At 34.4% G+C, this 13,191-nt stretch overlaps 1 protein-coding gene across 4 annotated transcripts in view; it reads left to right on the forward strand.

The window, feature by feature from the left end:
* The window catches only part of PRPF39 (pre-mRNA processing factor 39), a 31,419-nt gene that overhangs the window by 10,013 nt on the left and 8,215 nt on the right, over positions 1 to 13,191 (forward strand). The window contains exons 1-7 of one of the 4 annotated variants that reach the window (XM_033108204.1): positions 3,304 to 3,431; positions 3,640 to 3,708; positions 3,812 to 3,974; positions 4,103 to 4,221; positions 8,291 to 8,458; positions 12,162 to 12,327; positions 12,961 to 13,068. In XM_033108204.1, coding sequence (XP_032964095.1) covers positions 3,888 to 3,974; positions 4,103 to 4,221; positions 8,291 to 8,458; positions 12,162 to 12,327; positions 12,961 to 13,068 — 648 coding nt within the window. In that variant the 5' untranslated portion in view covers positions 3,304 to 3,431; positions 3,640 to 3,708; positions 3,812 to 3,887. Of the gene's footprint in view, positions 1 to 2,490; positions 2,838 to 3,303; positions 3,432 to 3,468; positions 3,975 to 4,102; positions 4,222 to 8,290; positions 8,459 to 12,161; positions 12,328 to 12,960; positions 13,069 to 13,191 lie in introns of those variants that run through there. The other 3 variants (XM_033108202.1, XM_033108205.1, XM_033108203.1) reach the window with 3 other exon arrangements.

Genomic DNA, 13,191 nt, shown 5'->3' on the forward strand with positions numbered 1-13,191 from the left:
CCTGGTCTTGACTACTGAGGTGCTGCTATGAAATGGGTTGGCAAATAGCACTTTGAGACCCTGCTTTCAGTTAATCTGGATACATCCCCAGAAGTGGGGTTTTGGGATCATATGGTAGTTCTTTTTTTAATTTTTTGAGGGACCTCCATACTGTTTTCTGTAGTGGTTGCCCCATCTTATAATCCCATCAACGGTGCACAAGGGTTCCAATTTCTCCTCATCCTGACCAAAACGTATTTTCTGTTTGTTGTTATTGTTAGCAGCAATCCTAATGTGTATGACGTAGTATCTCCTGGTGATTTTGATTTGCATTTCTCTGATAATTAGTGATGTTGAACGTTTTTCCATATGCTTGTTGGTCATTTGTATATCAAAGGTCTATTCTAGTCCTTTGTCTATTTTTTAATCGAGTTTTTTTGTTGAGTTTTAGGAGTTCTTTATATGTTCTGGATATTAACCTTTAATTAGATATAATATTTGCGGATATTTTTTCCTATTTTGTAGGTTGCCATTTCACTGTTGTGAAAAAGGTTTAAAGTTTGATGTAGCCCCATTTGTGTTTTTGCTTTTATTGCATGTGCTTTTGGTGTCATATCCAAGAAATCATTGCCAAGTCCAATGTCATGAAGCTTTCCCCCTATGTTTTGTAAGAGTTTATAGTTTCAGCTTTTACATTTAGGTTTTTAATCCATTTTGAGTTAATTTTTCTGCAAGGTGTAAGATAAGGGTCCAACTTCATTCTTTTGCATGTGACTATCCAGTTTCCCCAACACCATTTGTTAGAGACTGCCCTTTCCCCATTGAGTGATTTTGGCACCCTTGTGGAAGATAATTTAACCTTGTTCACTAAAGTTTATTTCTGGGCTCTCCATGCTGTTCTGTTGGTCTTTTTGTCTTTATTTCAATACCACACTGTTGCCTTTTATTTTTGATAGTTATTTTTTATTCATTTGTCATTTTATGTTGCTAGCTGAAAGTTACTGGTTGTTGATTAAAAATAAATTGGTACTAGTAATTGCCACATTATGAAGAATATGTTGGAATAATTTATTAAAAAGTAACTTTTACTAGGTGACTGTCCTGTGGAGCTAGGTTTGAGAATTTCTGTATAGAATATAGTGAAACCCAGATTTTTAAAGTAGGCATAAAATTACAAAAAAAAAAAAAGTAGCCGGCCAACCACGGGCATACTGTAGCTGGCTTTTCTTTGAAAGTCAAAGCAAAACTTTTGTTTTTTAAATTACTGCAGTTAAATAATTGCAGATAAGCCAGAAGAAGAAAGCATCAGCTCAGTTATGTAAGGAAAACAACTGTTAACACCAACCAACATTTTTATTTTACTTTGTTATAAATCCTTACAGATGCATGTGTTGCATATAGTATATAGTACCGTATTTTGCCCTGTATGATGCGAGCTTTTTTGCCCAAATACGTGAGGGTAAAATAAGGATGTGCATTCATTATACATGGACAGTACTAATTCCGTATCTATATAAATATTTTTAATTCTTTTATTTATGCTATGAGTTAAAAGTGTAACTCTAGAAATCAATAACAATATCCGTATGCAAAATAATACCCGGGAATACGATAATCTGTTTTGTTGAATTTAGGACGAACTTGTAACGAGGACGGCCGGTTTGTTCAGTGGTTAGAGTACAGTGCTCCTAACACCTCATCGCCATGTGGGTTTGATTCCCACATGGGCCAGTGAGCTGCGCCCTCCACAACTAGATTGAAAATGACTTGACATGGAGCTGATGGGTCCTGGAAAGACACACTGTTCCCCAGTATTCCCCAATTAAAAAAGAAATTTTTCTTTTAAATTTCAAAATAGGTTTTTAATAATATTTATTCACTTTACAAATTACTCTTTAATATTTTAAAACCTTAATTTGTATGTTCTAGAATAAAATCAAGCCTAACTGCTAGGATTTAAATTTTATTTTAAATGTATAGATATATTTCAAAAATAGTACCTTTTCTAAAACTGTATCCTGAGCGAAGTAATGAATTTCCCTCTGAAATGTTTATATTCCTGACTAGAACTTGTTTTGTTAATTTTAACTTTAGCCTTCAAAACAGATATTAAAGATATTGCTGTTTTCCAGGATTGATAGCAAGATAACATTCACACGTTGAATTTTAGAAATTTAGCTAGCTAAGAAGTATTGGATTCAGATATGATTGCTTCCTAGGGGAGCAGTCACAATCCTCACTTGTTTTATGGATGAAGGAACTAAATCCTTAGTTATTTAGTTTTCACTCAAACACCCAACAATAAAATGGCAGATTTTTGGAAAATTTATGTGTTGCAGAATTTCGTTTATAATATAGAAACTAATAAACCTTCTCATTATGAGTTATAGGAGAGATCAAGAATCAAATTAATGTATTTCTTTAATAGCTAATGAGGACTGTATTTAAAAAGTGGTTTTGATGATGCAGTAAACATTTGGAAGATATCTTTCTTTATTTTTGTTTCTACAGATCATTAACTGAAGACAAAATAGACAGTTATGCAAAATTCTCACATGGAGGAGTACAGAAATTCTAGTAATGGCGGCCCAGGCAACAGTTCAGAGGTAGTGGTAGAACAGTCTGCTGATTTTAGTACTGAAATTATGAATGTTACGGAAATGGAACAGTCACCTGTTGGATCTCCTAATGTGAATGCAACTACAGAAGAAAACGAAATAGCAAATGCTGTGGACCTTCCAGTGACAGAAACGGAAACAAATTTCCCTCCAGACTATGAAAAATTTTGGAAAACTGTAGAAAATAATCCTCAGGATTTTACAGGCTGGGTATATTTGCTTCAGTATGTAGAACAGGAGGTTAGTAACTTTTTAAATGGGACTAAAGGGACAGATTTAGTCAAGTCATATAAGACTGGGCCTTATTTTGTAATTAAAGATGCCTTTTTTATAGTTTTCAGATTAAATTGACTAGCGTTGGATATATACATTTTTAGCTTCAAAAATAACTTAATGGCATTTGTATGTTATAGAACATCTGTATTAGAGTTAAAGTCTAATGTTTGTAACAATTGTGCGTGTGTGTGTGTGTGTGTGTGTGTATGAGTCTGTATAAAATGACTGAATAAAAAGTTACCTTGCTATTTGATAGAATCTAGTTTCTTCTGTTTCAGATAAGATTGCATTTGCAGGGAAAAGGGCTGCTGTGTGTGTGGTTTTTAAACCTGCCAGTTGTTTTATCTGAGATAATATATTTGAAAGGAATAATAAATATTTTTGTGACAAAAACTTCCAAGATGTTTAAACACCTTGTTTTATTTTCATCAGAATCACTTGATGGCTGCCAGAAAAGCATTTGACAAATTTTTCATACACTACCCGTATTGCTATGGTTACTGGAAAAAGTATGCAGACCTTGAAAAGCGACATGACAACATTAAACAGTCAGATGAGGTGCGTACATCAGTGAATGAAGTTACCTTCGCTAGGTACTGTAAGCCAAATAATAACAAAATAAAGACTTCTTTCTTTTTCTTTCTTTTTTTTTTTTTTTTGGCTGCCAGTACCTACGATCTGTGGTCAAACAGTTTTATAGGGTATTTTATTTGCATTTGTCACTCTTGTGGCATTTGTAGCTAATATTTTCTCTCTTTGTTGGCAGGTGCGTTAAACCTCTACCGTTTGTCAAGCTTTGCAGTGCAAGCCTCTGTATTACACTGCAGCTTAACAAGTAGGGCAGGGCTTTTCTCTCACTTACATTTATTTCTCATTTTCCAAACAATATAGTTGGTTTACTAGTCACATTTGCTACGTCTTATTGCATTTTTGGTCAGACGCTGTCATTGATGCTCTAATGGGTCTGTGCCCTATGGTCTGTAACCCAAAGCCTGCCCACACAACCCGGTCAGAATGCAGGGACTGCTGCGCTTTGAAGATCAAGACTCTGCACGTGGGGATCAGAACATTGCCATGTTCTATCCAACCTCCACCCAAATGGTAATGGTAGATTATTTAAACAAAATTCCAGTAATTAGTATTTCTAAGGTTCAGCGGATAACACAGTGTTGCCTCTCTGTTAAGAAATAATTAAATATTTGAAGTACAGTTCGTTGTTTTCTTCTTAGGTGTATCGGCGTGGGCTTCAGGCAATACCTCTTAGTGTTGACCTCTGGATACATTATATAAACTTCTTAAAAGAAACGTTGGACCCTGGAGATTCTGAGACAAACAGTACAATTAGAGGGTATGTGAAACTGATACTCAAATATGTTAAAGGATATAGATAAATCAAGTATTCTGTTGTTGGTAATAGAACTATTCATGAATACTAAACTGAAAGTTTAACTTCCATATATTTCTTTTTCACTATTTAAAAAGATACATCTAATAAAGTTATGCATGATTATTAAAAAAGCAGACAATAAAGTCCCCCTCTATTCTATGCCCATTTCCTTATCCCCAGTTCCACTCCCTTCATGGTTAATGGCTTGGTGTATGTTCTTTCAGACACACACAGATGTATCTTATATGTGTGTACATATATTATTCATATATTATGTGTATTATGTATTCAGATTTTTTTTAAATTTATCAATGTTTTGGAATCTCCCTGCCATATTTTTTAACCACTACGAAAGTGTTTTATAGTATCAAGGTACTATATTTTTTGTTTGACCAAATCCTTATCTATAGGAAAAGTGCTGCAGTGAATGTCTTTGTATGAGTCAATATTTATGTAGAGCATGCTAGAAATGGAACTCTGTCAAAGGGAAGGGAATACATAGCAAAGTTTAGCACATATTTCTTCCAGAGTGGAATCAGTTTAAACTCCCACAGTGTATGAGAGTAGTCGTTTCCCCATAGTCACGCCACGTTTTTTTTTAACCTCCAATGGTAGCACATTATTTTAGTCTTTATGTCTCTAGATTGTTCATCTTTATAATATCTAGATTGCCATCTTTTCATGTGCTTATATAAGCCATTTTTACTTTGCCTATTCATATCATTAGCTCATTTTACCTTTGGATTGTCTTATTGATTATAGGAATTTTTAAATGTGTTTTTGGTTTTTATTTTTATCAAAGTATGTGCATATAGTTTAATAAGTCAGTGTTAAACTGCTTGTAACAAAAAGTAGTCTCTCTACTCCTCTTCAAATATTTTCGCTGTTTCTTCCGGTGTTTTCTAACATGTTTGTAATAGTATCTCTCCACTGTTTTCTCTCTCTTCAACAGCTATAGACATATGATTCTGTTAGGGTAGCTGAGAATGGAAGAATTGTCTTTCCATTCCTCATCTTTCCCATAGGGACAGGTTTCACAGCCTTTTGTTTTTCCTAGAGTTAATTACTGTTTCCCTTCCCTCCTCCCATTTTTGCTATTGCCTAGTTTTCTTTGAACATTTAAAAATTTCCACCCCCTCCAACAGCTACTTTCAGTGGTCAGTACTAATACTACTTTACACAATGTACAAATGCTATGTAAGTTATATTTTGGAGCTAAAAACCTTCTACTTAATCTGAAAATTGTAAAAGAAAATTACACTCCATTTTTCCATTTTTCCCTTCCCTCTTGGATATATACCTCTGGAACCTTCTCTTCTGTAATCTGGACTTGTTGCTCTATTTTGTTTCTGACATACAGCAGTTGTTTTGGGATTTCCTTTTCATCATGATTCTAGGATATGTCTTTACCTCATTCCTGGGTTTCCAGCTGCATTTATTAAGGGTTTATTAGATCCTAATTTCTTGGTTCATGCCTACATTTTAAAGAAGTCTATCTTACTACTTCCTGATAAAGGATGCTTGGAATGAAAAAAACAAATTAATGCTTTCTATGTCTGAAACGTCCAATTGATGGTCCAGTGGAGGATAGAATTTTACTCTATTAAAAACCTCACACACAAACACATACACGTGTACGCATGTACACACACACACACACACACAATTCTTTATCTGTACATATAAAACATTTTTTTCTGCAGTTTTGGCACATCTTTTGACTTTGTTTAGGGTGTATTTTTTTATCATATAGAGGTTTTTGGTTTTTTAAAAAATTTTATTGGGGTGGCAATGGTCAACAAAACTACATAGGTTTCAGGCGTACAATTCTGTAATACATCATCTATATATTGCATTGTGGGTTCACCCCCCAGAGTCAGTTGCCTTCTGTCACCATATATTTGACCCCTTGTTTTTTTTTTTCCTTGATGTGGTTCAAAATTCAGTCTGAGTTTTGTGGTTTCTGAGTTTTGTGTCTATCTTGCCAAAAATATATAAATCTTGTATTTTCTTCTAATTTAATATATATTTTTTTAAATCTGGCATTTATTTTGTGTTTTTTTTGAGATAGAGATTAACCTTTTATTATTTTTTTTCATATATTGAATAGTCCAGCTTTTCTGCATTGATTTCAAATACCTTCTTTTTATCACATCCTATATTTCTACATTGATATGTTTTGTTTTCTTGGGAACTGTTTTGTTGATCCATGTTTTGGTTCCTGGGCCAGTGCCATACTTTTAATTACTATAGCTTCCTACAGTCTTTTGTTATCTTTCAGGAAAATGTCCACTGCATTGTCCTTAACAAACGTAATATTTTACATTTTTGTATGCTAGATCAATGTTAGAATTTGTTTTTCCTATTCCACCCAAAATTTGTAGGAGCTTTGATTGGGATTGTTTTAAAGTTATAGATTAATTTAGGTGGTATGGTTTTCGGCTGTTAAAAATACCTCTTGATTCTAAAATATTTATTTTGGAAAATAAATAATTACTTTGAAAATATGTATCCAAAGGTTTTACCGTGTTGGGACTTCAAATATATGATTAAAATTGATTACAGAAACCTCTTGAAATTAGATATTTTAAAATACATGTTTTTGTAGTAAACTGTAATTGTGGTATTTTAGAATCGAGAGACTTATGAGAGTTTTAAAATATATGTATACTTCTCATTACCTTACAATGCAGCTAGATCCCTTGTTGGCGAGTTATATTGCCAGAAAATTATTCCTTAAATTGATATATTTGTCTCTGTCTTCTGCCCTAAATGAGTCCGTTCAACAAAAATTTCAAATTTAACAAATGTTTAAATGTCTACTGTGTTCTTTTACATGTTTGCAGTATTACATTTTGCAAATGTAATTACATGTTTGTAATTACATGTTTGTAATTACAGTATTACATGTTTGCAAAATTACATTTTGCATTGTAATTTTACGTAAGGTAAAATTACATAAAAGTAGATTTATCTCTACCCTTTATGTTTTCTCACTCTTTTTAAGCAGCTATTATACACTTCTCTATTATTCCTTCTACTTTTTAATCTCTACTTGTAAAGGCAGCAGTTGAATATAATTTTGAATTGAGCATTATCTTCTAAAATTTAAAAATCATATTTTAATTTTTTTAAAATTAGGTTTAATTGACATACATTACAGTAGTAGTACCCCCGCCCCAGCCACCGTTTCACTTTTCATTGTTTCACTTACCCTGAATATATTATTGGAAACTTCCAGAAATAATTCATAAGTTTTAAATTGTGTGCTGTTCTAAATAGCACGATGAAATCTCTTGCGTTCTTATTCTGTCCTAGCTGAGATGTCAATCATCCCTTAGTCCAGGGTCTCCATGGTGAATATGCTGCCTGCCTGTTAGTTAGTTTCTTAGTAGCCGTCTAAGTTATCAGATCGACCTTCACAGTATTGCAGCGCTTGTGTTCAGGTCACCCTTATTTTACTTAATTGTGGACGCAAAGCATAAGAGTAGTGATTCTGGCAATTCAGATATGCCAGAAAGAAGCCATAAAGTACTTCCTTTAGGTGAAAGTTCTCAACTTAAGGAAAGGAAAAAAATTGTGTGAGTATGCTGAGGTTGCTTAAGATCTGCAATAAGAATGAATCTTCTAGCCATGAAATTATGAAGAAGGAAAAAGAAATTCATGCCAGTTTTCTGAGACAGCATTATGAGATCACATTCACGTAGTTTTATTTTGGTATATTGTTATGATTGTTCTATTTTATTGTTGTACCTAATTTATAAATTCAACTTTATCAGAGGTATGTATGTATAGGAAAAAACAGTATATACAGAGTTCAGTGCTATCTGTGGTTTCAGGCATCCACAGGGGCGGGGGTGGGGGCGGTCTTGGAACATATCCCCCAGGATAAGGGGGGGACTACCATATATTAGTTTGAAGTGTAACACTTAATGATTTGATATTTGTATATATTGGAAAATATAGAAATAATATTTTAAAAGTTATTTCATCTTGGAAAGATAACTTAACGATAATTTAATTTTTTCAGAACTTTTGAGCATGCCGTTCTAGCTGCAGGAACAGATTTCCGATCTGACAGACTGTGGGAAATGTATATAAACTGGGAGAATGAACAGGGAAACTTGAGAGAAGTTACAGCTATATATGATCGTATTCTTGGTATTCCAACACAGCTGTATAGTCATCATTTTCAGAGGTAGGTGGAAAATCAGATCATTTAAAGTATGACTATAATTCTCTTGAAATGTCATGTAAGAGTCTTATTAGATGGAAGCAGGAACATATTTTCTTGCTCAGCAATCACAGTTTATACACTTAAATTTAGACATTTTCCCGTGTATCTTATGAAATGATTAGGAAGCAATCTTATTTATTTATTTATTTATTTTGGACCCCCCACTGCCCCCCTATTCCACCTCCACCACCCCTCCTCCGGTTCAAGCCGTTGTTTCTCAGTCTAGTTGTATAGGACGCAGCTCCCTGGCCCATGCTGGTATTAAGAACCTTGCTTTTCCCCGGCTGAGGCAGTTGGTCGCCATTCATTGGTTGGCCGCTTACCACAGCTCACGCCAACCCTGGCCGCTCACAGCAGCCCAGCTCCAGAGAGAGCTGTTCACAAACTTTGCTGTAGAGGGTGCATCTCACTGGCCCATGTGGGAATCAAACTGGCGACCTTGGCGTTAGGAGCAAGGCGCTCCAACCACCTGAGCCCCTGGGCCAGTCTGAATCTTGCTGTTTTAGATGGAAGGTTCTCCTTACCCATTTTATAGATGAGGAAAGAACAGGAATCTCATCTGCTGTCTGAGGTATTTCAGAGTAGTGAAGGAATGAGAAAATAGAATCTAAGTTCCATTATTCTTTGTGATAATAAGTTAGCACTGTACATGGCACATAATGGGTGCTTATTTAAAACTTAATGATTTTCTAAAGGTACATTCTTGTCATTCATATGTAACACCTTATATCCAAAACAGCAAAGTGTGTATTTTGTGTAGTATGCCATGTCTGTACTCAAACAATCAAAAATCATTTCATTTAAATTTTCCACTGTGATTTTCCATTATGATTGGTATCGTTTCGTTTTAATTAGTACTGTTAAAACAACGAATTCTGTGTACTATGATTTCCATGTCCTGTGTTCTGGTATACTCAAAGAATCCCACTGATACGGACTCAGAAAGTCTTTCTGAACAAGAAAGTACACAAGGACTGTGATGATCAATATTTGCTTTTTTTAACTATAATATTTTCTTTATTTTTGTCATAATTTTTATAAGTAATATTATGTTAGAGCCTATAAACTTAGGTACATTTTAAGTAAGCCATTTTTCTAAAGTTTTCATTACTAAAATGTAGAAGACTTTATGAAGCATCTGAAAAGGACTGTGGGTCAGTTTGCTAAGATACTAGAAGTTATACAGATCTAGTTTAGAAATAGGAAGCAGATCTGAATATACTGTCTCTCTCTGTTCTTTATGAAATAGAAGAGGCTGGCAGCTTTCTAAGGTATAAGGACCTGCTGAGATGCTTGCTGGAAGACATTATTTATGCTTGGCATGTGGACGTGCTTGGTGAATATTGAACAAAGGAATACAAAGATTTTAAAAAGGAGACAGAGAGTGCTTTCTTAGAAACCAATTCTTCTAGGATCTAAAGGATATGTAAAATAGTATATGATTATAAGAACTTTACTGTCAGTAAGAAAAATAAAATATGATTAGGAAACCTTTATACAGCATTTCCGATATGCCAGACACTGTTCTGAGTGCCTTATAACTCATTTAATCCTCACAATAAGCCCGTGAGGTGTAGGTACTATTACCATCCCATTTTGTGGAAATAGAGGAACAGAAAGATTAAAATATATGTGTAAGGTCACAGAGTTAGTAAATGGTTAGAAGCCAGACAGTGTGGCCCTAAAGTTCATGGTATAGTCTTCTCCAAATCTTATTTTTTTAATTAATATCCCACTAGCCTTCTAAAATGCGTATGTGCTTGTAATAGAAATTAGTCGATTGCATTACACACACTACTCTTTAATAGTGCTCTTTTTCAGTTAATATATTAAGAACCACTTTTCTTATCAGTATCTAGCAAACTCACAAGTAGTATTTAAGTAAATCTTACAGCTTATATAAGTAAACAAATTCACATGACTAACTGCTTTGAGAATCGCTGACATGTTTTCTTTTGCATAATACACTCTCTCCACTTAAAGTCATTTGTTTATCCCTTGCTGTGTAACAGATGATATGCCTTTCAAGTTATAGGATAAAGGCCCAAAAAAGATGTGTGAATGGTCTTGTTGCTCAAAAGTATAGAAGAGGAAGTGTGTTAAAAAATGTATTCTAAGTGCTATAGTGGAAATAATTTCTGTTGTGTAGGTTTGGATATTGGCTATACATTGAACATTATCTTGAAGGAAATATCTAATTAAAAAAAATCTTCCTTAGCTTGAGGATTTTGTGATGTGATCTAACTTCTCAGTCCCAGCACCTGAGTAGTTCCTGAGCTCTAGACCTACCTAAGGACAGATTATTTCCCAAAGGGCAGTATTGCTTTTTACTTTTATGACTGTAATACTTTTTTAACTTCCCATTTGTCTGGTAAACTCATATTCCTCAAGAACATACAGCTTAAGGTTTTCTCTGTGACACTTTCCCTAAAAAGAAAGTATCTGTTCTGTCATTTGTGCCATCACTCTACTTAGTTACATTTACCTTAGCACTGATAACACTGCTGTGTCTCCTGTATCCTTTGCATGTCTGTCAGTTTCTGAGGCTTATTATTCCTTTCATCCTTAATACCTAGGAAAAGGGCTCAATAATTTAGACACTCAGCCTTCTTTATTGAATAAATTAGCTTTATAAGTAGAAAAGGCTGATGAAAAATTACTGCTTGGTATTATGCGTATTGTATCACTATTTGAAAGAATTTTCTCCACAATATAGCAATTATTTTAAATCGATGCTCTGTAAGTAGTTATTTTTCAATTTCATCTTATTTAAAATTAATCTGTATTTCTTTGTGCAGTGTGTTGGCAATTGGATATAGTAATCTGGAATTTAGGAGAGAGGTTTGGGCTCGAGGTATAGTTTTGAGAGTCATTATGGTATACTTGTTTCAAGCTGTATTAATAAGATGGGCCAGAGAGATACATAAAAATAGATGAGAATAAAGTGTAGAGTGGCATTTTTGGGAATACTAGCATTTAGGGACAGGTAGGAAGGGGGACCCCTTGAGATCAAGGAGCAGTCAGAGACTTGGAGGAAAACCAAGAAAGTGGTAACTCAGAGCGAAGGGTGAAGAAGATTCTAAGAGGAAGGTGTGGTTAGCAGCCTTAACTACTGAAGATAGAGGTTGTACTATAAAACCAGCGCCCCTTTAACTTTGCATGGAAGAGGTACTTGGTGGCTTAAGGACAATTTCGTTGAAGTGTTTGATACAAACACATGGATTCAGGAGTAATTGGGAGGTGGGGAAGGCGGAACTGCAAACAGTTGTTGATCATTTATAATTTAAATGTGGATAACTTTAATTTTTACAGTAACTTTGCAAGAGAGGTATTGTGTTTTTACAGATGAGGAAACCAAGATTTAGAGAAGGCGAATACTTCCCTTAAGTCAAGTAATTAATAGTGGACAAAACTGGGATTTGAATTTATGCCTGTCCCTGCCTTCTCCATTCCACTGCAAAGACAGGAAGGAAATAAATATGTCTGTAGACCGTTTTATCAAGTGGTGGGTTTTTACTATAGAAAGGGAAGAGAAAGGGTGTGGTGTTTTGGTTTCTTTCTTTAATCAGAATTCCTTTGAAAGAGTAATGTGTAGTAGAAATTAGCGTGGGATCTGAAATTATGCTTCCTATGTAGAGCATGTATTTTTATTGTCTCCCTTTAGATTTAAAGAACATGTACAGAATAACTTGCCTCGAGATCTTCTAACTGGCGACCAGTTTATTCAGCTGCGAAGGGAATTAGCTTCTGTAAATGGACATAGTGGAGATGATGGTCCCCCTGGTGATGATATGCCATCGGGAATTGAAGACATAACCGATCCAGCAAAGGTAACTGGACTTATTAAAAAATCCTTCAGTGCATGGGAACTAGACTTTATATCCCTTGACTGCGTGTGTGGTATGACCTGTAACTCATATAAAGTTAATTTCTGATTAAGGCACATGGGAATTCTTTAGCTGGTATAGTTTAAATACAGGTTTAAGTAGAGAACCTGTTTTACTATGAGACATCTAGAAGTAGCTTAGAAGGATTTTGCCTACGTTGTGATCTATTAGCCCTATTTTAGAAAAGACACATTAGAAAGTGGTTTATTAGGAAATTCTTTTATAAAGTTCAGTACTATTAATTGTACTTGCCCATAATTGATAACAATTTAAAAATCCTCCACTATTCTAAGGCTAAAATACCGTATTTCCCCAAAAATATGACTAGCCGGACTATCAGCTCTAATGCGTCTTTTGGAGCAAAAATATAAGACCCGGTCTTACTTTACTGTAACATAAGACCGGGTCTTATATTAAGTTTTGCGCCAAAAGACGCATTAGAACTGATGGTCCAGCTAGGTCTTATTTTCGGGGAAACACGGTTTGTGTGGGTAATACTTAAATGTAAGCAGTGATATTTTAAAATTTTGGTGTATAACTTGTGTGATATAAAATCTTTTTCTTTCTCTTCCCCAGCTAATTACCGAAATAGAAAACATGAGGCATAGAATCATTGAAATTCATCAAGAAATGTTTAATTATAATGAGCATGAAGTTAGTAAAAGGTGGACATTTGAAGAAGGTGTAAGTGTTTTGTTTTGTACTAGTCTTGAAAATACAGTGATGGGAGTAATGTATTTTTCTTTCAGTCTTGAATAATGTCTTTACAGTTTTTTATTTTTTTCTTATTTAAGTAATAACGTAAGA

Source organism: Rhinolophus ferrumequinum, chromosome 6 (genome assembly GCF_004115265.2).
Source record: "Rhinolophus ferrumequinum isolate MPI-CBG mRhiFer1 chromosome 6, mRhiFer1_v1.p, whole genome shotgun sequence".
Taxonomy (NCBI): Eukaryota; Metazoa; Chordata; class Mammalia; order Chiroptera; family Rhinolophidae; genus Rhinolophus; species Rhinolophus ferrumequinum.